The 24505-nt window shown below is 40.4% G+C and overlaps 2 protein-coding genes across 2 annotated transcripts in view; both read left to right on the forward strand.

Moving 5' to 3' along the window:
- phgdh (phosphoglycerate dehydrogenase) overlaps positions 1 to 7507 on the forward strand; it is a 30006-nt gene extending 22499 nt beyond the window's left edge. Inside the window, exons 9-12 of the mRNA XM_061971660.2 lie at positions 2802 to 2940; positions 5380 to 5507; positions 5575 to 5797; positions 7195 to 7507. Of these exons, the coding sequence (XP_061827644.1) occupies positions 2802 to 2940; positions 5380 to 5507; positions 5575 to 5797; positions 7195 to 7349 (645 nt within the window). The 3' untranslated portion in view covers positions 7350 to 7507. The remainder of the gene's footprint in view (positions 1 to 2801; positions 2941 to 5379; positions 5508 to 5574; positions 5798 to 7194) is intronic.
- Positions 7508 to 12556: 5049 nt separating this feature from the next.
- klhl23 (kelch-like family member 23) lies at positions 12557 to 23527 on the forward strand. Its single transcript, XM_061971661.1, has 3 exons — positions 12557 to 13902; positions 21109 to 21261; positions 21329 to 23527. The coding sequence occupies exons 1-3, from the start codon at positions 12636 to 12638 to the stop codon at positions 21637 to 21639; spliced, it is 1731 nt and encodes a 576-aa protein (XP_061827645.1). The 5' UTR covers positions 12557 to 12635; the 3' UTR covers positions 21640 to 23527.
- The last annotated feature ends 978 nt before the right edge of the window (positions 23528 to 24505 follow it).

Here is a 24505-nt window from a genome sequence, read left to right on the forward strand (position 1 = left end):
AGAATAGTAACAACAAAGTGCAATATTTCAGCCTGAGCATAGTTTTGAACACTAGAGGTAGGTAACAAAGATTCAATATTTCAACCTGCTGCCAGTGTACGTCAACGATGCTCGACACAATTTACAAATAGCATGGCTTCTGTCGAGCTTCCCTTCCTTCTTATAAAACCCAAAAACTTTCCACACTTTGGATTTCTGTCTCCCCGATGCGTTGAAAATCTTTCTCGGTCCATTATCACCTTCGGTCAGACTGACGCTTTCGTTCTCCTCCTTCATTTTCCGTGTTGTCTCTTGTTTATCACTCGTGCTAATACTAGCTAGGCGGCTACCGCGTTTGGCGAGTAGCTTCAGCTCTCGCGTTGTTTTAGAGACGCTGGCGCATATTGTAATCTAGCCAACCCATGCAAAGTCTCGCGATAACCGATCCATGACTCTATAACCGATTCAGCTAGGAATTCATGAATTATTCGCATTGATTGAGGAGTCTGCTACCGATGCAGCCTAATCGCTCACTTGTTGAATCGAATACTCGGTCGCATCGGTTTATCGTTCACAACCCTACTAATTAGTTACTATGGTCATATAATGAGTTACTATGGTCATATAATGAGTTACTATGGTAATGTAAGTTACTATGGTCATCTAATGAGTTACTATGGTAATATGAGTTACTATGGTCATCTAATTTGTTTCTATCGTCATATAATGAGTTACTATGGTCATATAATGAGGTACTATGGTCATATAATGAGTTACTATGGTAATCTAATGAGTTACTATGGTCATTTAATGAGTTACTATGGTCTTGCAATTAGTTACTATGGTCATCTAATTAGTTACTATGGTCATCTAATTAGTTACTATGGTAATGTAAGTTACTATGGTCATCTAATGAGTTACTATGGCCATCTAATTAGTTACTATGGTCATCTAATGAGTTACTAGGGTCATCTAATGAGTTACTATGGTCATCTAACTAGTTACTATGGTCATCTAAATAGTTACTATGGTCATCTAATGAGTTACTAGGGTCATCTAATGAGTTACTATGGTAATATGAGTTACTATGGTTATCTAATTAGTTACTATGGTCATATAATGAGTTACTATGGTCATATAATGAGTTACTATGGTAATGTAAGTTACTATGGTCATCTAATGAGTTACTATGGTAATATGAGTTACTATGGTCATCTAATTAGTTTCTATGGTCATATAATGAGTTACTATGGTCATATAATGAGTTACTATGGTCATATAATGAGTTACTATGGTCATCTAATGAGGTACTATGGTCATATAATGAGTTACTATGGTAATCTAATGAGTTACTATGGTAATCTAATGAGTTACTATGGTAATTTAATGAGTTACTATGGTCTTGTAATTAGTTACTATGGTCATCTAATTAGTTACTATGGTCATCTAATTAGTTACTACGGTAATGTAAGTTACTATGGCCATCTAATTAGTTACTATGGTCATCTAATTAGTTACTATGATAAAAAAGATCCAGTGTGCTTCCAGTTCAAAGATGGCTCACCAGGTCACCTGACCTACTCTCGCTCAGCACACAGATATCAAAACTAATTATGTAATGTAGCTATTATAGGCTGGAAAATAAGGAGTTTAGTGCAGGCCTGAGCAATTATTTTGACTCGGGGGGCCAAATTTAGAGAAAAAAAATGTGTCTGGGGGCTGGTATAGCTATTTTTAGGAACACTAACACAAAACCTCACAATGTCTGATTGAAAGCTAAAAACGTTATGACAGACCGCCTTAAAAAACGGACTGGAATTAAAAAAAAATTTACTGAATGAGACACCCAGAATGTACATGAAAATAAAGAATGTGGGATTTACAATATTAACTATGAAGGATAAAACACTGAATATTGACAACATATGAACGTCACACCCCCTCTCCATCCACATATTTTACAATCAAGTGAAACGCAACAAACACAGTGAATAATGAACGCGAAGGGTAAAAATAAACCCAGCTACAATCTGATGTATGTGATATATCACTAAGCTTTAGAACTTTGTTGTAAAAATCACCTTTCACGTCTGTCCCTGACACCCACATTTCAGGCTCTGGAAACACTCTGTGGAAACACTCTCCACCCACACTGCTTGGTGCCTCGTCTGAGCTGCTGTGACTTACATTACCATAGTAACTAATTAGATGACCATAGTAACTCATTAGATGACCATAGTAACTAATTACATGACCATAGTAACTCATTAGATGACCATAGTAACTCATTACAAGACCATAGTAACTCATTACATGACCATAGTAACTCACTATACGACCATAGTAACTAATTAGATGACCATAGTAACTAATTACATGACCAAAGTAACTCATTACATGACCATAGTAACTCATTACATGACCATAGTAACTCATTAGATGACCATAGTAACTCATTAGATGTCCATAGTAACTAATTACAAGACCATAGTAACTAATTACAAGACCATAGTAACTCCTTACATGACCATAGTAACTCATTACAAGACCATAGTAACTCATTACATGACCATAGTAACTCACTATACGACCATAGTAACTAATTAGATGACCATAGTAACTAATTACATGACCAAAGTAACTCATTACATGACCATAGTAACTCATTATATGACCATAGTAACTAATTAGATGACCATAGTAACTAGAATGATAAACACCAAGTATTTAGTGTATAGTTTTTTATTTCAATTTCAATCCAGTTAAGATTAGCATTTGTTTTTCTCCCAAAATGTAACGTTGTATTTAAAAAATCCGCACAGGTAAATGCACAGGTTTTGGTGAGCACCTTTTCCTCCGACTCTTCTCCATTGATCAAACTTGGAGAGGCCATGGGATCTGTCCTGCAGTCCTGCAGGGCCTCCAAGAAACCACTGAGCCAAGTTCAAATCACTTCTCAAGGTAACATTACGCTGAAGTTGTACAGTTCAGAATATGACCTTACTCTTGGGGAAATGCATGGCCCAAAAGTCACACTTAATTCAATCAAGTTTATTCACAATACCATGTTACAAATTACAACAGTAGTGAATATCCATTTAAGGATGTTGGTAAGTGAAAGGGTCCCCCAAATTAGCTAGAAGAAGCTTCTGGCAGGGGGCCAAGAGGTCAATGTATGCATGGAATGCTGAGACATGGTGGCAAGCACAAAAACGCGATATGACAAGCAAACTAGGAGCACAAAAGCAAGCATACACATACATATATACATACATACAAACCCCATTTCCATATGAGTTGAGAAATTGTGTTAGATGTAAATATAAACGGAATACAATGATTTGCAAATGCTTTTCAACCCATATTCAATTGAATGCACTACAAAGACAAGATATTTGATGTTCAAACTCATAAACTTTATTATTTTTTTGCAAATAATAATTAACTTAGAATTTCATGGCTGCAACACGTGCCAAAGTAGTTGGGAAAGGGCATGTTCACCACGGTGTTACATGGCCTTTCCTTTTAACAACACTCCGTAAACGTTTGGGAACTGAGGAGACACATTTTTTAAGCTTCTCAGGTGGAATTATTTCCCATTCTTGCTTGATGTACAGCTTAAGTTGTTCAACAGTCCGGGGGTCTCCGCTGTGGTATTTTAGGCTTCATAATGCGCCACACATTTTCAATGGGAGACAGGTCTGGACTACAGGTAGGCCAGTCTAGTATCCGCACTCTTTTACTATGAAGCCACGTTGATGTAACACGTGGCTTGGCATTGTCTTGCTGAAATAAGCAGGGGCGTCCATGGTAACGTTGCTTGGATGGCAACATACGTATGTTGCTCCAAAAGCTGTATGTACCTTTCAGCATTAATGGTGCCTTCACAGATGTGTAAGTTACTCATGTCTTGGGCACTAATACACCCCCATACTATCACACATGCTGCCTTTTACACTTTGCGCCTATAACAATCCGGATGGTTCTTTTCCTCTTTGGTCCGGAGGACACGACGTCCACAGTTTCCAAAAACAACTTGAAATGTGGACTCGTCAGACCACAGAACACTTTTCCACTTTGTATCAGTCCATCTTAGATGAGCTCAGGCCCAGAGAAGCCGACGGCGTTTCCGGGTGTTGTTGATAAACGGTTTTCGCCTTGCATAGGAGAGTTTTTAACTTGCACTTACAGATAATAACTGGGATTTATATAGCGCTTTTCTAAGTACCCAAAGTCGCTTTACATGTAGAACCCATCAATCATTCACACCTGGTGGTGGTAAGCTACTTTCATAGCCACAGCTGCCCTGGGGTAGACTGACGGAAGCGTGGCTGCAATTTTGCGCCAATGGCCCCTCCGACCACCACCTATCATTCATCATTCAATTCACCGGTGTGAGTGGCACCGGGGGCAAAGGGTGAAGTGTCCCGCCCAAGGACACAACGGCAGCGATTTTTGGATGGTACGAGGCGGGGAGCGAACATACAACCCTCAGGTTTCTGGCACGGTTGCTCTACCCACTACGCCATGCCGCCCCAGTTGGTCGCTTACAGATGTAGCGACCAACTGTAGTTACTGACAGTGGGTTTCTGAAGTGTTCCTGAGCCCATGTGGTGATATCCTTTACACACTGATGTCGCTTGTTGATGCAGTACAGCCTGAGGGATCGGAGGTCACGGGCTTAGCTACTTACGTGCAGTGATTTCTCCAGATTCTCTGAACCCTTTGATGATATTACGAACCATAGATGGTGAAATCCCTAAATTCCTTGCAATAGCTGGTTGAGAAAGGTTTTTCTTAAACTGTTCAACAACTTGCTCACGCATTTGTTGACAAAGTGGTGACCCTCGCCCCATCCTTGTTTGTGAATGACTGAGCATTTCATGGAATCTACTTTCATACCCAATCATGGCACCCACCTGTTCCCAATTTGCCTATTCACCTGTGGGATGTTCAAATAAGTTTTTGATGGGCATTCCTCAACTTTATCAGTATTTATTGCCACCTTTCCCAACTTCTTTGTCACGTGTTGCTGGCATCAAATTCTAAAGTTAATGATTATTTGCAAAAAAGTTTGATCAAATATGTTGTCTTTGTAGCATATTCAACTGAGTATGGGTTGAAAATGATTTGCAAATCATTGTATTCCGTTTATATTTACATTTAACACAATTTCCCAACTCATATGGAAACGGGGTTTGTAGCAGCTCAGACTATGCCGGCTGTAATTCCACACAACTAAAGTTAAGTCGAGGGCAACACAATATGAGTTTGAGATGGAAAAACTTCAAGTAGGAACTGCTGAGTAATTTACTCCATTTCCCTGGCTAAAAATGTACACTATTGCATTAATGCAATGAGCAGCATCACTTAACTTTGCCCATGTTTTTCTTCTACCAGGCGACAACATGAAGTCCTCCTCTGGTTACATGACGGCTGCTGTTCTGGTCGGACTTTTAAACGGAGGATCTGCCTTTTGTCCCAACCTCATCAACGTACTGAGCCTGGCCAAAGAATCTGGAATCATGGTACAGCATTGAAATAATAGCACACACGGTGCAAATATTGTCAAATGTCTTTCCCTCACTTCTCAAGATCAAGCAAAGCCACGACGTGTCGGAGGAAGCTTCACAGAGCGCGTGTGCTGTGGAAGTCCTGACCGACGGCTGCAGCTACAAAGCCACCGGTGCCGTTCAAGGGGGTCTGCCGGTGCTGCTGGAGCTGAGTGGGAGTGTGTTCAGACAACCAGTGGCACTCACTGGGAACCTGCTCTTCTTTAAGGCCTCGGCAAGTCCTCAGCTTCTCCCATCAGTGGCCGGTGAGGATGACCACACAACATCGACAACTGAGTTGTGAAGATGGTGCAGCATCATCTTTGCAGCCAAACACACTTAGAAGAAGACACTGAGGCTTATCCTGCTAGGAAACTCTCTCGGACACGGCTGTTCATTGAGGGCCACAATGCAGTTATGGCTGCCCTCAGAAGGCCACTTTTAACAACGAGTACCGTATTTTTCGGACTATAAGTCACAGTTTTTTTCATAGTTTGGCCGGGCTCCAGTGCGATTTATATATGTTTTTTTCCTTCTTTATTATGCATTTTCGGCAGGTGCGACTTATACTCCGGTGCGACTTATACTCCGAAAAATGCGGTAATATATAAATATACATGTATATATGTAATACATTAAGAATATATTATTTTACTTAAGCTGCAAAAAAAAATTACAATTTTACTTTTAAAAACTGGCAGCTCAGTCACCAGAATTTTACAGTAAAAGCAGTGTTTTTTCTACAAGATATAAAAAAATTAATGGAAGGCAATAGAAAAATAATACAAGTTTTCAGCAGTAAAATTCAACCAACAGAGCTGCCAGTTTGTTTTTTTACCTGAAATCTTGTTTTTTTTGTTAGTTTTTTTGATGTTTTAGTGCAGGGGTCGGGAACCTTTTTGGCTGAGAGAGCCATGAAAGCCAAATATTTAAAAATGTATTTCCGTGAGAGCCATATAATATTTTTTTTAAAGGCCTACTGAAATGCGATTTTCTTATTTAAACGGGGATAGCAGGTCCATTCTATGTGTCATACTTGATCATTTTGCGATATTGCCATATTTTTGCTGAAAGGATTTAGTAGAGAACATCGACGATAAAGTTCGCAACTTTTGGTCGCTGATAAAATAGCCTTGCCTCTACCGGAAGTAGCAGACGAGTAGCGTGACGTCAGTTGATTTTTGCTGAAAGATGTCAGCGTATAAAATCTAGGTCTAAGTGAGACCTACATAGAGGTTTTTGTTTCATGTCTCTATGACATTCCTACTGGGAGTTACGAGCAGTTTTGTCTGTGTTTTTCCTAGGGGGCGCTAGAGCGCAATTTTGAGTTTTGGGGTTTGTTTGTTTTTATTAGATGGCAATTTTCGCCAGTCCTGATGCGTGTGTCAAATATGGTCAAATTACAGCTCAAAGAGGCGGCCGGTATAATAATAATAAAACGTTACAATTACAATAGGGTCCTCTGTCCCAAAGGGACATTGCGGTCCCTAATAATCTATTTGATTGTGCTGCATTTTCTATCATAAATGACATATGTGATGTAGAAATTATGCTCTTTTTGGGAAAAGTAGTAATGATGTCAAAGAGGTAAATTCTAGTCTTTTTCTTTAATTATACACTCATTTTATCCTCCTGTCTTTCTTCCAATGTTCCCTCATTTTAGGGCTTCTAGCTGCAGAGGGAGTGCAAGTTGAGTCCTTCAGTGCTCCTGTGGAGACCTGTGGAGATATGTGGTACTGTGTTGGTGTGTCTTCTCTGCTAACAGACCTCCGTGCCTTGAAGCCTTTGGTTCAGGAAGCAGCTCAGCTCCGCGCTTGATTACAGCACAGAGCCGCCATGACCATTACAATCTTGGATTCCTGTGTCTTACTGGTCCATCTTTGCCTCAGCATGTACAACTAAGAGTTATTTTCAACTTACATTCCATTGTTAGGAAGCTTTTTCATGGTTTGTCACTAAAATGGATGAAAAAGTTGTCATGTTGTGGATTTTTTGCTCTGATTTCTTTTCTACAAACATTTCTGCTGTTTACTCAAAATATGCATAATGTTTCAAGACAGGTATGCGAATAGGGTTTAAGACACTTTGCAAAATGTTTACCAAAATACGTTTTACAATCTGATCATGTGTACAATGATTGTGGTTGCAATTTGCAAACATACTGACATTTGTTACTAACATTTTGCATTAATTTTTTCTTTACGGTAACTCCATGAAAGAGACAAAATATTAGAAACAATTCTGGATGTGATGCAAACTGCAAAATAAAATTGAAAGAAATAAGTAATTGTACAAACCCCGTTTCCTTATGAGTTGGGGAATTGTGTTAGATGTAAATATAAACGGAATACAATGATTTGCAAATCCTTTTCAACCCATATTCAATTGAATGCACTACAAAGACAAGATACATAAACTTTTTTTTTTTTGCAAATAATAATTAACTTAGAATTTCATCGCTGCAACACGTGCCAAAGTAGTTGGGAAAGGGCATGTTCACCACTATGTTACATGGCCTTTCCTTTTAACAACACTCAGTAAACGTTTGGGATCTGAGGAGACACATTTTTTAAGCTTCTCAGGTGGAATTCTTTCCCATTCTTGCTTGATGTACAGCTTAAGTTGTTCAACAGTCCGGGGTTCTCCGTTGTGGTATTTTAGGCTTCATAATGCGCCACACATTTTCAATGGGAGACAGGTCTGGACTACAGGCAGGCCAGTCTAGTACCCGCACTCTTTTACCATGAAGCCACGTTGATGTAACACGTTTCCAAAAACTATTTGAAATGTGGACTCGTCAGACCACAGAATACTTTTCCACTTTGTATCAGTCCGTCTTAGATGAGCTCAGGCCCAGCGAAGCCGACGGCGTTTCTGGGTGTTGTTGATAAACGGTTTTCGCCTTGCATAGGAGAGTTTTAACTTGCACTTACAGATGTAGCGACCAACTGTAGTTACTGACAGTGGGTTTCTGAAGTGTTCCTGAGCCCATGTGGTGATATCCTTTACACACTGATGTCACTTGTTGATGCAGTACAGCCTGAGGGATCGAAGGTCACGGGCTTAGCTGCTTACGTGCAGTGATTTCTCCAGATTCTCTGAACCCTTTGATGATACTACGGACCGTAGATGGTGAAATCCTTAAATTCCTTGCAATAGCTGGTTGAGAAAGGTTTTTCTGAAACTGTTCAACAATTTGCTCATGCATTTGTTGACAAAGTGGTGACCCTCACCCCGTCCTTGTTTGTGAATGACTGAGCAATTCATGGAATCTACTTTTATACACAATCATGGCACCCACCTGTTCCTAATTTGCCTGTTCACCTGTGGGACGTTTCAAATAAGTGTTTGATGAGCATTCCTCAACTTTATCAGTATTTATTGCCACCTTTCCCAACTTCTTTGTCACGTGTTGCTGGCATCAAATTCTAAAGTTAATGATTATTTGCAAAAAAAAAAAAAGTTTGAGTTTGAACATCAAATATGTTGTCTTTGTAGCATATTCAACTGAATATGGGTTGAAAATGATTTGCAAATCATTGTATTCCGTTTATATTTACATCTAACACAATTTCCCAACTCATATGGAAACGGCGTTTGTACATCTATAATGTGCTGCAGGGCAAGAAAAGAGGCCCTGGGGTACACTTTGGACACCTCGCTCTATATACTATTTATTATTTATTATAGTACAGGCCAAAAGTTTGGAGACACATCCTCCTCATTCAATGCGTTTTCTTTATTTTCATGACTATTTACATTGTAGATTGTCACATCAAAACTATGAATGAACACATGTGGAGTTATGTACTTAACAAAAAAAGGTAAAATAACTGAAACATGTTTTATATTCTAGTTTCTTCAAAGAAGCCACCCTTTGCTCTGATTACTGCTTTGCACACTCTTAGCATTCTCTCCATGAGCTTCAAGCACACCTGTGAAGTGAAAACCATTTCAGGTGACTACTTCTTGAAGCCTTGAGTTTGACACGTTAAGTATTTTATACGTATGGAGTAAAACCTTAAAGTCCCATCTGCCAGTGCAGGTGAGCCAGAATAAAATGTTCTTGTTCTTGTCAAAAGTCATGCAGTAAATGACTTGGACAGCGTCTTCTCCCCGTCATCTTTGTTGTAGCGGTGTAGCGTGCAAGGATGGGAGTGGAAGAAGTGTCAAAAGATGGAGCTAACTGTTTTAATGACATTCAGACTTTACTTCAATCAATAACGGAGCAGCATCTCCTCATCCGTGGCTCACTAGTGCAACAACAACACCCCAAATGTGTCCGACCGGAACTTTCTAATAACTAAGGTTCCTTGGGTGAATAATGTCAACTCACTACACCGGTATGTTTTAGTGCTTTCATGGTGAGTTTACTGACAGATATAAGTAAGAACTTTACACTACTTTATATTAGAAATGGCAACAGTGGAGGATGAATGTCACATAACAAGAAGATAGAGAAAAAGAAGAAGCTTATCGATTACGGGGTCGGCACGGACTACAAAGGCGGACGCACGCAAATTTCCAGGACTTATACAGATCCCAAATACAGATCAGCAGGTACCAGAAGGTAAGAAAAGTTGATTTTGCTTAATATTGCAAAACAAAACGCCAGATAATATGTCTGCTAATGGGTGCCATTGTGCGGTCCTTATACACACACCATAGTAATACTCGTATCTCTGACTATGGCAGCCGTAATGGGCCAGCAATCCATCAAACGGTGCGACTTCAAAGTCATACTAAAACATTTTGAACGATTTCTGAGCGTCGTGTGTAATGTTCTTTATTTTCCATGTAACATTTAAAGGCCTACTGAAATGTGATTTTCTTATTTAAACAGAGATAGCAGGTCCATTCTATGTGTCATACTTGATCATTTCGCGATATTGCCATATTTTTGCTGAAAGGATTTAGTAGAGAACATCGACGATAAAGTTTGCAACTTTTGGTCGCTGATAAAAAAGCCTTGCCTGTACCGGAAGTAGCAGACGAGTAGCGTGACGTCACAGGTTGTGGAGCTCCTCACATCCGCACATTGTTTACAATCATGGCCACCAGCAGCGAGAGCGATTCGGACCGAGAAAGCGACGATTTCACCATTAATTTGAGCGAGGATGAAAGATTCGTGGATGAGGAAAGTGAGAGTGAAGGACTAGAGGGCAGTGGGAGCGATTCAGATAGGGAAGATGCTGTGAGAGGCGGGTGGGACCTGATATTCAGCTGGGAATGACTAAAACAGTAAATAAACACAAGACATATATATACTCTATTAGCCACAACACAACCAGGCTTATATTTAATATGCCACAAATTAATCCCGCATAACAAACACCTCTCCCCTCCCGTCCATATAACCCGCCAATACAACTCAAACACCTGCACAACACACTCAATCCCACAGCCCAAAGTACCGTTCACCTCCCCAAAGTTCATACAGCACATATATTTCCCTAAAGTCCCCAAAGTTACGTACGTGACATGCACATAGCGGCACGCACGTACGGGCAAGCGATCAAATGTTTGGAAGCCGCAGCTGCATGCGTACTCACGGTACCGCGTCTGCGCATCCAACTCAAAGTTCTCCTGGTAAGAGTCTCCGTTGTCCCAGTTCTCCACAGGCCAATGGTAAAGCTTGACTGTCATCTTCCGGGAATGTAAACAATGAAACACCGGCTGTGTTATCCGGCACAACAGTAAGGGGGTGCATTCTACGGCGGGGGTGCGTTATCCGGCACAACACCTGCCGCAATACACCGCTTCCCACTTACAGCTTTCTTCTTTGCTGTCTCCATTGTTCATTGAACAAATTGCAAAAGATTCACCAACACAGATGTCCAGAATGCTGTGGAATTTTGCGATGAAAACAGACGACTTAATAGCTGGCCACCATGCTGTCCCAAAATGTCCTCTACAATCCGTGACGTCACGCGCAGGCGTCATCATACCGAGACGTTTACAGCAGGATATGTCGCGCGAAATTTAAAATTGCACTTTAGTAAACTAACCCGGCTGTATTGGCATGTGTTGCAATGTTAAGATTTCATCATTGATATATAAACTATCAGACTGCGTGGTCGGTAGTTGTGGGTTTCAGTAGGCCTTTAAAGTTTTGATGTTGTTTACTTGCGTCATATTGCAGTCTACACATATCTCTTATGTGTGACTGCCATCTACTGATCACACTTATCATTTCACCATGTACCAAATGAAATGACTTCAAAGACGGTAAGCACAACCAGAATTATTCCGTACGTTAGGCGCACCGGGTTATAAGGCGCACTGTCGATTTTTGAGAAAAATTAAAGGATTTTAAGTGTGCCTTATGGTCCGAAAAATACGGTATGCCATTTTTTTTTTTGCCGTCCCTAGTGAAGTGAAGTGACTTACACTTATATAGCGCTTTTTCTGAAGTGACTCAAAGCGCTTTACATTGTGAAACCCAATATCTAAGTTACATTCAAACCAGTGTGGGTGGCACTGAGAGCAGGTGGGTAAAGTGTCTTGCCCGAGGACACAACGGCAGTGACTAGGATGGCGGAAGCGGGGATCGAACCTGCAACCCTCAAGTCGCTGGCACGGCCGCTCTACCAACCGAGCTATACCACCCCTACAGTCTTGTGCACAGCGCATGTTCATCTCAATTGGGATTAACAGTCAAGGCGTGGTCAGAGTGGAATCAGGTTGAAAACGCCATAGCAACGATAGGAATGAGGGGGAAACACGGCGGAGGGTGGGGGTATCTTTTCAAAGAGGCATGCTCGACGGTCAAAGGTTTGTATTCCCAGAGAGTGAGAGCGATGTCTCCGTGCACACCAATGCACAACTTGGTCACGGGATCGTAGAGAGTTATTTTTAGGACCACAGCGCTGTTGAAGTGGGGGGGGGGAGTCCTCTGCATGGATTTGCCAAGGACGTGTGGGTGGGGGATGGCCACTGTTGCATTGCACTCCATCACCAAAATAGGCATGGCCGTGACGTCCTGTGTGGGCTAAATCGAGGCTGCCGTGCTTTTTATTTTTCATGGAGAAGAGCAAGCAGCAGTCACGGAGTAGTACTGAGGTCAGTCTGTGCGATTGTGCAGCAACATTGTGTCAATAATAGATGAGAACCAGCTGCTGGTGTCATTTCACGGGGATGGTCCGTTGTCCTGCTGCACGTATCATGAACGACGTCTACACTTACCGCTTCCGCCATGCAGCCCATCCGACTGAGCTGCTGGACGCTCTGAGGCATTTCTACCTCCGCGGCCTGTTTGCCGACGTGGCCCTGCGGTGTGGCGACTCCGGCCGGGTGTTCCACTGCCACAAGGCGCTGCTCGCCGCGCGCAGCTCCTACTTCCAAGTCATGTTCACGGCTGACATGAGGGAGAGGTCCGACAGTGTCATCACGCTGACCGGGGTGCACTGCGGCGAGCTGGCGGCTCTGGTGGACTACGTGTACACGGCCCAGGTGAGCATCACGACCAAGAACGTGCAAAGTCTGCTGGAGGCTGCCGACCTGCTGCAGTTCGCCGCGGTCAAGCAAGCGTGCGAGAGATTCCTGGTTCGCTTCCTGGATGTGGACAACTGCTTGGGTATGCACGCCTTTGCTCAGCTCCACCTGTGTCCCCAGCTGGAGCGTGAGGCCAGGAGGTTGATGCTGAGCAGGTTCCCAGAGCTCATCCATCAGGAGGAGTTCCTTGAGCTAGAGCCAAAATCAATCCGAACAGTCGTGGCTAATCAGAAGCTCGGTGCGCTGAAGGATGAAGTGTTGATAGACGCCGTGGCCAAGTGGGTGACGCATGACTTGGAGAAGCGTCTTCATCATGCTGTGGACCTGCTCCAGTCCATCCATCTGGACCTGGATGAGACCGAGTTCAAGGCCAGCTTGGAGGCGCAAAGGCAGTGCTTGGTGGGGAGCGATGGAGACTTCAAATCCATGATCATGAAGGCTTCACGACCAAAGGAGCCATGCACCGGTGGAAAAAACCCATCAAGCATGTACATCATTGGAGGATACTACTGGCACCCTCTTTGTGAAGTCCACATCTGGGACCCCGCAAGTGACACATGGCTGCGAGGTAAAGACATGCCGGATCACGGGAGAGAGAGCTACAGTGTGTCGTTACTGGGGGCGGACGTCTTTGTGACGGGAGGCTACAGGACCAACACGGTAGAAGCCCTGGACACGGTTTTTATTTACAACTGTGACTGTGATGAGTGGACAGAAGGCTGCCCCATGATCACAGCTCGGTACTACCACTGCTCTGTGGCTCTGCATGGCTGCATTTATGCCTTAGGAGGCTACAGGGCCGGAGCTTCAGAGCAGGAGACAGAATGTTATGACCCACTCAAGAAGAAATGGTTCCCCGGTGCAAGAATGATCCAAGGTATGCAAAGGAGGGCTTTGGTTTTATTGTGGATGTGCTTTTTGATATGTGGATTATGGCGTGAGGAAGCTTGTATCATGTAGATGTCACATGCATGTGTCCCTCAAGCACAATGGAGGCTTTGTTGTTTGGCAACCACAGCTGATTTTCAAGTGGGGAACTGGAGTGTGACCAAAGACCTTTTGCATCCTGCCGCCTGTCAAGTAAAGATGGGTTGTTTTTTTTTGCTTGTTGATTCGTTCCCTCGATTATCGCAGCAGGTTCCAGATTTCCTGTGGTGGGTGAATTCCCGCAAAGTAGTAACACTTTATTTCATAATTTACATGAATGTTGTGTGGTTAAAATAGTATAGGTTAATATGAATGGATTATATACATTATAGAATAAAACAAACAGAATTGATTGTGATCCTGTGCAGGGTCCCCAAACTATATGACTCGGGGGGCCACTTTGGGTAAAAGAATTTGGCCGGGGGCATATACAAACGTGTGTGTGTGTATATATATATAGAGAGAGAGAGAGAGAGAGAGAGAGAGAGAGAGAGAGAGATACATATATATATTGTATATATATATATATATATATATATATATATATATATATATATATATGTATATATATATATATATATATATATATATGTATATATATATGTATATATATATATATATATATATATATATATATATATATATATATATATATGTAGAGAGAGATATGCATATATATACTGTATATATATATATATATATATATATATATATATGTATATATGTATATATATGTGTATATCAGTGACGTGCGGTGAGGTTCATGACTGGTGAGGCACTGACTTCATCACAGTCAGATTTACAAATATATGAACCCTAAAGAGTATCTTATTCACCATTTGATTGGCAGCAGTTAACGGGTTATGTTTAAAAGCTCATACCAGCATTCTTCCCTGCTTGGCACTCAGCATCAAGGGTTGGAATTGGGGGTTAAATCACCAACAATTATTCCCGGGCGCGGCGCCGCTGCTGCCCACTGCTCCCCTCACATCACAGGGGGTGATCAAGGGGATGGGTCAAATGCAGAGGACATATTTCACCACACCTAGTGTGTGTGACAATCATTGGTACTTTAACTCATTGGCGTTGTTAGGCCTATTTTAGGGGGGCTCAAGCCCCCCTAAAATATTCTTAAGCCCCCCTAAATAATTTGGTGTTTTTTTGTTTTTTTTTACAAATAAATGCCGACATATTCATTATAAAGTGGCCCAAATATGAGTTTAAATAAATATTCATATAACCTGTTATTATTCACTCAGTTTCCCCCCACTTCGTAGCGTAAGGTAGAGAGCCCCTTTCGTACATCGGTATCCAATCCATTCCACTTGTTCATATAGAAAATGCCCACATCACTCAAATTCCAGCCCGCATTTTCTCTGCGACCTTGCTTGCGGTCCTGAAGTGAAGCTGCACAAAACCTTGTGTGTGCAATTGTAAATCATTTATTTTTTAAGTTTTGTGTTTCTTGTAGAATCTATATAAAGTAATATACATAAGCCTATTGTTAAAATAATGAAAAAAACATCATTAAATATATTTGTTTTATTGTATTGTTACATTAATACAGTGTTTCTCAAAGTGTGGGGCGCGCCCCACTGGTGGGGAATAGAGACATGACAGGTGGGGCGCGAGGAACGGGAGGAAATTTCACTTTAAAAATTTTTTTTTAATTATTATATTCTTAGATTATTTTTTTACTATGCTTTCATTTTCTATACACACTGTAAATCACTTTGTGATTCTGTCTGTGAAATCCGCTATATAAATAAATGGAAATTACCGGTACTTATTTTTACCGTAGGCTTTATATTTCTCGGTACGAGCGAAAGTTTGACAGACATAGCAACAGTAACTAATGGGGGCGGGGCTAAGCGGAACAAACTTTCGCGCGGATGGATAGCAGGCTAATGTGTGGATCACAATTACACAAATATATACATTTGTGACTCGCACCTCAAATGTCGTCGAACCAGAGCAAGCGCCTGCAGAGAAACAAAAATCTGACGGGCACACAGTGTGTCATTCACCGGGAAGCACTCGCGTCAAGGCAGCTCAGCCCCGAACTCAATGAGGTTTTAACAGATGTTGTGAGCGCGGTAAATTTGATCAAAACACGACCACTGAAAGCGCGACTGTTCTCTGCACTGTGTGAGGAAATGGGAGCTGATCATACAGCCGTGCTGTTTCACAGTGAAGCAAGGTGGCTCTCCTGGGGGAAAGTGCTGTCACTTGCCCTGTCTTGCCAAATGCATAGCTCCTCCTTTTTTTTTTGCAAAGATTGCAAAGTGGCACTTTTATTGTATTTATTATTGAACTTGATGCAAGTTATTTGATTTATTATTGAACTTGATGCAAGTTATAACACTTTTTTTGATTTATTATTGAACTTGATGCAAGTTATAACATCCATCCATCCATCCATTTTCTACCGCTTATTCCCTTTGGGGTCGCGGGGGGCGCTGGAGCCTATCTCAGCTACAATCGGGCGGAAGGCGTGGTACACCCTGGACAAGTCGCCATAAGTTATAACACTTTTGTTTTATTTATTATTGAACTTGATGCAAGTTATAACACTTTTTTTGATTTATTATTGAACTTGATGCAAGTTATAACACTTTTTTTGATTTATTATTGAACTTGATGCAAGTTATAACACTTTTGTTTTATTTATTATTGAACTTGATGCAAGTTATAACACTTTTTTTTTACTTATTATTGAACTTGATGCAAGTTATTTGATGTATTATTGAACTTGATGCAAGTTATAACATTTTTATGTGATTTATTATTGAACTTGATGCAAGTTATAACACTTTTTTTGATTTATTATTGAACTTGATGCAAGTTATTTGATTTATTATTGAACTTGATGCAAGTTATAACACTTTTTGATTTATTATTGAACTTGATGCAAGTTATAACACTTTTTGATTTATTATTGAACTTGATGCAAGTTATAACACTTTTTTTGATTTATTATTGAACTTGATGCAAGTTATAACACTTTTATTTGATTTATTATTGAACTTGATGCAAGTTATAACACTTTTCTTGATTTATTATTGAACGTGATGCAAGTTATAACACTTTTTTTGATTTATTATTGAACTTGATGCAAGTTATAACAGTTTTTTTGATTTATTATTGAACGTGATGCAAGTTATAACACTTTTTTTGATTTATTATTGAACTTGATGCAAGTTATAATACTTTTGTTTTATTTATTATTGAACTTGATGGAAGTTATTTTATTTATTATTGAACTTGATGCAAGTTATACCACAGCTGCACAGTTATTTTATTTATTATTGAACTTAATGTTATTTTATGTTATTGAGTTCGAATGTATACAACTTGATGTTCAATAAATTTTAAAATGTTAAAGCTTGGCATTAGCGCTCTGTTGGGGCGATGGGGGCAGGTGGGGCTTGAAAACTCCCCCTTGTCCAAAGTGGGGGATAACAAAAAAAGTTTGAGAACCACTGCATTAATAGCTGTTTTATTATTATTATAGGATGGCTTGTTAAACATTTAATAGGATTTTCAGAGGGAGGAAAAACCAAGACATTTAATATCAAATGTAAAATGAATAAATACATAAAAAGAAAAAGAAAATATATGGTTAAAAGCCATCGTCCCGGGGAGCATTTCATTTCGTCCCATGCATTTTTTTTAAATAATAATAATAACAATGAATAATTTCTAAGTCTTTGTTAGCCGTTTGTGAAGTTTTGTGCTCGTGCGTAACATTCGCTCGCATCCTGTGCATCTCCTGGGGGCAAAGCCCCCCCTGTCCTTAAAAGCTAGTGACGCCCCTGCTTTAACTTAACTATAACTTTACACATACAAACTGTAGCACACAAAAAAGCACATTTAATAAAAAAAAACGTTATTATGGTCTTACCTTTACTTATAAGTGCGGGTACAGTGGTGTTCGGTGTGGAGGAGTTGTGAACGAATGAAATATGAAATCCGTGCTGCAGTCTGCAGGTGTACCTAATGTAGTGTACCAGCAGTTGTTCACGGCTCCTCCGGCGCGAGCAATGTTGTTTTTGCACTTTTTGGCTTCTTGTTAAGTGACTTTTTTTGGGTGGATTCGGTCTTGCACGTGGAGGGTTTGGGTGTGGGCTTTGGTTGGTGTGGCGTTCCCGTCGGTGGGTGCAGTCTGCGGCGAACGTGTCTTAAGCACCAGGAGGCGTGGTTACGCGTGCCTCAGCCAGTGAGTCTTCGCAGCAGTTTTATGATCGCTCAGCACAAGAAATACTTTACACACATACAGTTGTTGACAAAATTCACTGTACATTATATACCTCAGCTAACTAAACTATGGAAATGTATAATATAATTCATATAGCAATACAGTCTCACTGCACAGCAGACCAGCAGTTAGCCGAGTCCGTCCATGTTGAGACACTGAGTGACGCGCCTCGACTGGCTGCTGTTCACCGCACCGTCTCTTCTCAGTATTTGAACGGCAAATGTGAAAATTCAGCGATTTTGAATAAAAATAATCTAAAACTGGTGAAGTTAAATGGAAAATAACTTTATAGTATAATCACTGGATACATATAACAATTTAATATATATTTTTTCTTTTTACATTTTTTTCTTTCCATGATGGGCCTCACCTGCCTCTAGTGACCGCACGTCACTGATATATACAGGTAAAAGCCAGTAAATTAGAATATTTTGAAAAACTTGATTTATTTCAGTAATTGCATTCAAAAGGTGTAACTTGTACATTATATTTATTCATTGCACACAGACTGATGCATTCAAATGTTTATTTCATTTAATTTTGATGATTTGAAGTGGCAACAAATGAAAATCCAAAATTCCGTGTGTCACAAAATTAGAATATTGTGTAAGGCTAATACAAAAAAGGGATTTTTAGAAATGTTGGCCAACTGAAAAGTATGAAAATGAAAAATATGAGCATGTCCAATACTCAATACTTGGTTGGAGCTCCTTTTGCCTCAATTACTGTGTTAATGCGGCGTGGCATGGAGTCGATGAGTTTCTGGCACTGCTCAGGTGTTATGAGAGCCCAGGTTGTTCTGATAGTGGCCTTCAACTCTTCTGCGTTTTTGGGTCTGGCATTCTGCATCTTCCTTTTCACAATACCCCACAGATTTTCTATGGGGCTAAGGTCAGGGGAGTTGGCGGGCCAATTTAGAACAGAAATACCATGGTCCGTAAACCAGGCACGAGTAGATTTTGCGCTGTGTGCAGGCGCCAAGTCCTGTTGGAACTTGAAATCTCCATCTCCATAGAGCAGGTCAGCAGCAGGAAGCATGAAGTGCTCTAAAACTTGCTGGTAGACGGCTGCGTTGACCCTGGATCTCAGGAAACAGAGTGGACCGACACCAGCAGATGACATGGCACCCCAAACCATCACTGATGGTTGAAACTTTACACTAGACTTCAGGCAACGTGGATCCTGTGCCTCTCCTGTCTTCCTCCAGACTCTGGGACCTCGATTTCCAAAGGAAATGCAAAATTTGCATGGTTGGGTGATGGTTTGGGGTGCCATGTCATCTGCTGGTGTCGGTCCACTCTGTTTCCTGAGATCCAGGGTCAACGCAGCCGTCTACCAGCAAGTTTTAGAGCACTTCATGCTTCCTGCTGCTGACCTGCTCTATGGAGATGGAGATTTCAAGTTCCAAGGACTTGGCGCCTGCACACAGCGCAAAATCTACCCGTGCCTGGTTTACGGACCATGGTATTTCTGTTCTAAATTGGCCCGCCAACTCCCCTGACCTTAGCCCCATAGAAAATCTGTGGGGTATTGTGAAAAGGAAGATGCAGAATGCCAGACCCAAAAACGCAGAAGAGTTGAAGGCCACTATCAGAGCAACCTGGGCTCTCATAACACCTGAGCAGTGCCAGAAACTCATCGACTCCATGCCACGCCGCATTAACGCAGTAATTGAGGCAAAAGGAGCTCCAACCAAGTATTGAGTATTGTACATGCTCATATTTTTCATTTTCATACTTTTCAGTTGGCCAACATTTCTAAAAATCCCTTTTTTGTATTAGCCTTACACAATATTCTAATTTTGTGACACACGGAATTTTGGATTTTCATTTGTTGCCACTTCAAATCATCAAAATTAAATGAAATAAACATTTGAATGCATCAGTCTGTGTGCAATGAATAAATATAATGTACAAGTTACACCTTTTGAATGCAATTACTGAAATAAATCAAGTTTTTCAAAATATTCTAATTTACTGGCTTTTACCTGTATATATATCCTGTGCAGGGTCCCCAAACTTGCAAATTATTTTAACCTAAAGTGGCCCCCCGAGTCATAAAGTTTGGGGACCCTGCACAGGATCATAATCAATTCAAATGATTTTATATATATATATATATATATATATATATATATATATATATATATATATATATATATATATATATATATATATATATGTGTGTGTGTGTGTGTGTGTGTGTACTGTATATACAGTATGTATATTTATATGTATATGTGTGTATATTTATATGTATACACACATATGTATAGTCGAGGTTTCTGTGGTTTATCCGTTATACAGTGCTCAATACCAGGGTGAAACAGGCTTGTTGGGATGATATAGCCTCTGTGTTTTTTCCTGACCTAACGTATACATACAGTATACATTTATATGCATACTGTATATATGAATGTATGCATATGTATGTGCATACAGTATATGTATATGTGTGTGTGTATATATGTGTGTATATATATATATTTATATATCAAATCAAATCAAATCAACTTTATTTATAATATACACACATATATATATAGGTATATATATGTACAGTATATATGTATTTATTATATGTATATATATATATATATATATATATATATATATATAGTAATGCTGACCGAGGCTGAACCAATCTGTGGCCACGGTACTGAAGAGCGCGCTCTGATTGGTGTGGTCTCCTCTAGCGGCCCATGCTACTAAAATATTACTCATTTTAATTTATTTAGCCATGTTTTTGCTTGAAAATGCTTATTTAGGACCAATCTGCGATGTGGTGGAGCCGTTTAACCTAGCTTTAATATTTGAAGCTTGACGACGTGAGAGGACGACGCCACACTTTACTTACCTTTGGTAGGTGACCACTTGCTCTCTTTTCTTTCTTTTAAAGGTGTAGGAAATGCCACCGCTTGTGTCGTAGGAGATAAGATCTATGTAACTGGAGGCCACTATGGCTTTAGAGGGAGCTGCACGTATGAGAAAATCCAAGTGTACACGCCAGATATCAATGAATGGAGCATCTTGACTGTCAGCCCTCATCCAGGTACGACTTTTAGACAGGAGTAGAAACGCACGACTTGTTTTCTAATTTACCCTCCTCTTTTTTCCAGAATATGGACTTTGTTCTGTGTCTCTGGGTAAGAAACTTTTCTTGGTGGGTGGGCAGACGACGATTGCCGACTGCTTCGACACAGAGAGGGAGGAGTGGAGCTCCATATCGCTGATGAAGGAGAGGAGAATGGAGTGCGGTGCTGCCATGATCAATAGTTGTGTCTACGTGACGGGAGGATATTCCTACTCTAAAGGGACTTATCTGCAGAGCATTGAGAAATACGATCCACAGCTGGACACTTGGGAAATCGTCGGGGCTCTTCCAGGACCTTCTAGATCACACGGATGTGTCTGTGTTTACAGTCTGTAATGTCCTCAGCAATTCTTGTCATTTTGATTACTTACAGTCTCCCTTCTGATATTTTAGCCTTCATATTGCACCACACATTTTCAATGTCTGGACTACAGGCAGGCCAGTCTAGTACCCGCACTATTTTACTATGAAGCCATGCTGTTGTAACACGTGACTTGGCATTGTCTTGCTGAAATAAGCAGGGGCATCCATGATAACGTTGCTTGGATAGCAACATATGTTGCTCCAAAACCTGTATGTACCTTTCAGCATTAATGGTGCCTTCACAGATGTGTAAGTTACCCATGTTTTGGGCACTAATACACCCCCATACCATCACACATGCTGCCTTTTACACTTTGCCCCCAGAACAGGTTATTTTCCTCTTTGGTCCGCAGGACACGACGTCCACAGTTTCCAAAAACAATTTGAAATGTGGACTCCTCAGTAATCCAACAAATTACACATGCTTGTTAGGAACTAAGTACCAGACTAGGTTTAGGACCAGAGAGCCCTCTGTTGTCTCAAAGTAGACAAACAACTACCTCTTGCCATACCTCTAAGCTGGGCTATTCAACACGTGGCCCGCGGGGCTGAATCCCGCCTTTCAGTGGCAGACTTTTTTTGCAGTAGATTCATGAAGAGCAGAGCTCTCGTCATATAGAAGATCTTTGACTGTTTTGTATTAAATCCAAAGTGTTCCTGTCACATAGAGAGAGGCTCTTTGATTAACAATGTTGCTGTAGTATACACAAGAAGATCTCTCCTGTCATATATACAAAAGCCAAAAGCAGTGAAGTTGTCAGGTTGTGTAAATGGTAAATAAAAAGAGAATACAATGATTTGCAAATCGTTTTCAACTTATGTTCAATTGAATAGACTGCAAAGACAAGATATTTCGTGTTCACACTGAGAAACTTCCTTTTTTTTGCAAATAATCACAAACTTAGAATTTAATGGAAGCAACACAATGCAAAAAATGCATTTTTACCACTGTGTTACATGGCCTTTCCTTTTAATAACACTGAAAACTGAGGAGACACAATTTTGAAGTGGAATTATTTACCATTCTTGATTGATGTACAGCTTAAGTTGTTCAACAGTCTCTCTTCTGCTATTTTAGCCTTCATATTGCACCACACATTTTCAATGTCTGCAGTCTAGTACCCGCACTCTTTTACTATCAAGCCACGCTGTTGTAACACGGGGCTTGGCATTGTCTTGCTGAAATAAGCAGGGGCGTCCATGATAACGTTGCTTGGATGTCAACATATGTTGCTTCAAAACCTGTATGTACCTTTCAACATTAATGGTGCCTTCACAGATGTGTAAGTTACCCTTGCCTTGGGCACTAATACACCCCCATACCATCACAGATGCTGCCTTCTACACTTTGTGCCTAGAACAACCCGGATGGTTCTTTCCTCTTTGTTCCGGAGGACACCACGTCCACAGTTTCCAAAAACAATTTGAAATGTGGACTCGTCAGACCACAGAACACTTTTACACTTTGCATCAGTCCATCTTAGATGAACTCGGGCCCAGCAAAGCCGGCGGCGTTTCTGGGTGTTGTTGATAAATGGCGTTCCCTTTGCATAGTAGAGTTTTAACTTGCACTTACAGATGTAGCGACCAACTGTTGTTACTGACAGTGGTTTTCTGAAGTGTTCCTGAGCCCATGTGGTGATATCTTTTACACACTGGTGTCGCTTTTTGATGCAGTACCGCCTGATGGATCCAAGGTCACGTCCATGCCACTTACGTGCAGTGATTTCTCCAGATTCTCTGGACCTTTTGACGATAATACGGAATTATTTATTGACTGATAAAATATAAATCATAAATAAATGACTTCTCCACTCTTTGTTTTAATTCTCATTTTTTGATTTTAAAAAACATAAATAAAATCGGACAACAGATGATGGATAATGATACGTTTTCCGTTTTTTTTTTTTTTTTTCAAACCAAAAATCGGTTAAAGTGGATATTTATGGTCCGTGTACATTCCGTTCATTCTATTTCAAATTCTTTAATTGCAAATCAAAAAACACATTTCGGGCCATTTTTTCCATTTTCATTTCTGAAACAAAAGTTGGACAACTATTTTAATGACACTTTTTTTAAAGGACTCCTGCTGAACAAAGATGCTAAACGCAAAGGAAAAGCTAAAATACTGCTTCCGGTTCAATTTGTCATCACACAGATAAACACGCATCAATCAACTTATAACGGAGACCCCCGGACTGTTGAACAACTTAAGCTGTACATCAAGCAAGAATGGGAAAGAATTCCACCTGAGAAGCTTAAAAAATGTGTCTCCTCAGTTCCCAAACATTTACTGAGTCTTGTTAAAAGGAAAAGCCATGTAACACAGTGGTGAACATGCCCTTCCCCAACTACTTTGGCACGTGTTGCAGCCATGAAATTCTAAGTTCATTATTATTTGCAAAAAAAAAAAAAAGTTTATGAGTTTGAACATCAAATATCTTGTCTTTGTAGTGCATTCAATTGAATATGGGTTGAAAATGATTTGCAAATCATTGTATTCCGTTTATATTTACATCTAACACAATTTCCCAACTCATATGGAAACGGGGTTTGTACATAACAAAGAGCAAAGCCATAGGCTCACACAAGTTCAGTAAATAATTTAAATTTGGAACACAGCATCATTGTTTTCACAGCTTTTTAGTTGTTAGAGGTAAAGAGTGTTTTAACGTAGAGTTCTAATTCTTTTTTAAAGGCACAAAAAACAGGTCGGGTATTGAGTTGCTGATTCATTCTCTCATCTACCAAGCTTCTGTATGTGACGTGTGATGACACCGTAGAACCCGGTGACAGCAATTGGGCGGCAGCGACATCTAACGGCTTTTTGAAGTAACTA

This window comes from Nerophis lumbriciformis, linkage group LG13 (genome assembly GCF_033978685.3).
Source record: "Nerophis lumbriciformis linkage group LG13, RoL_Nlum_v2.1, whole genome shotgun sequence".
Taxonomy (NCBI): Eukaryota; Metazoa; Chordata; class Actinopteri; order Syngnathiformes; family Syngnathidae; genus Nerophis; species Nerophis lumbriciformis.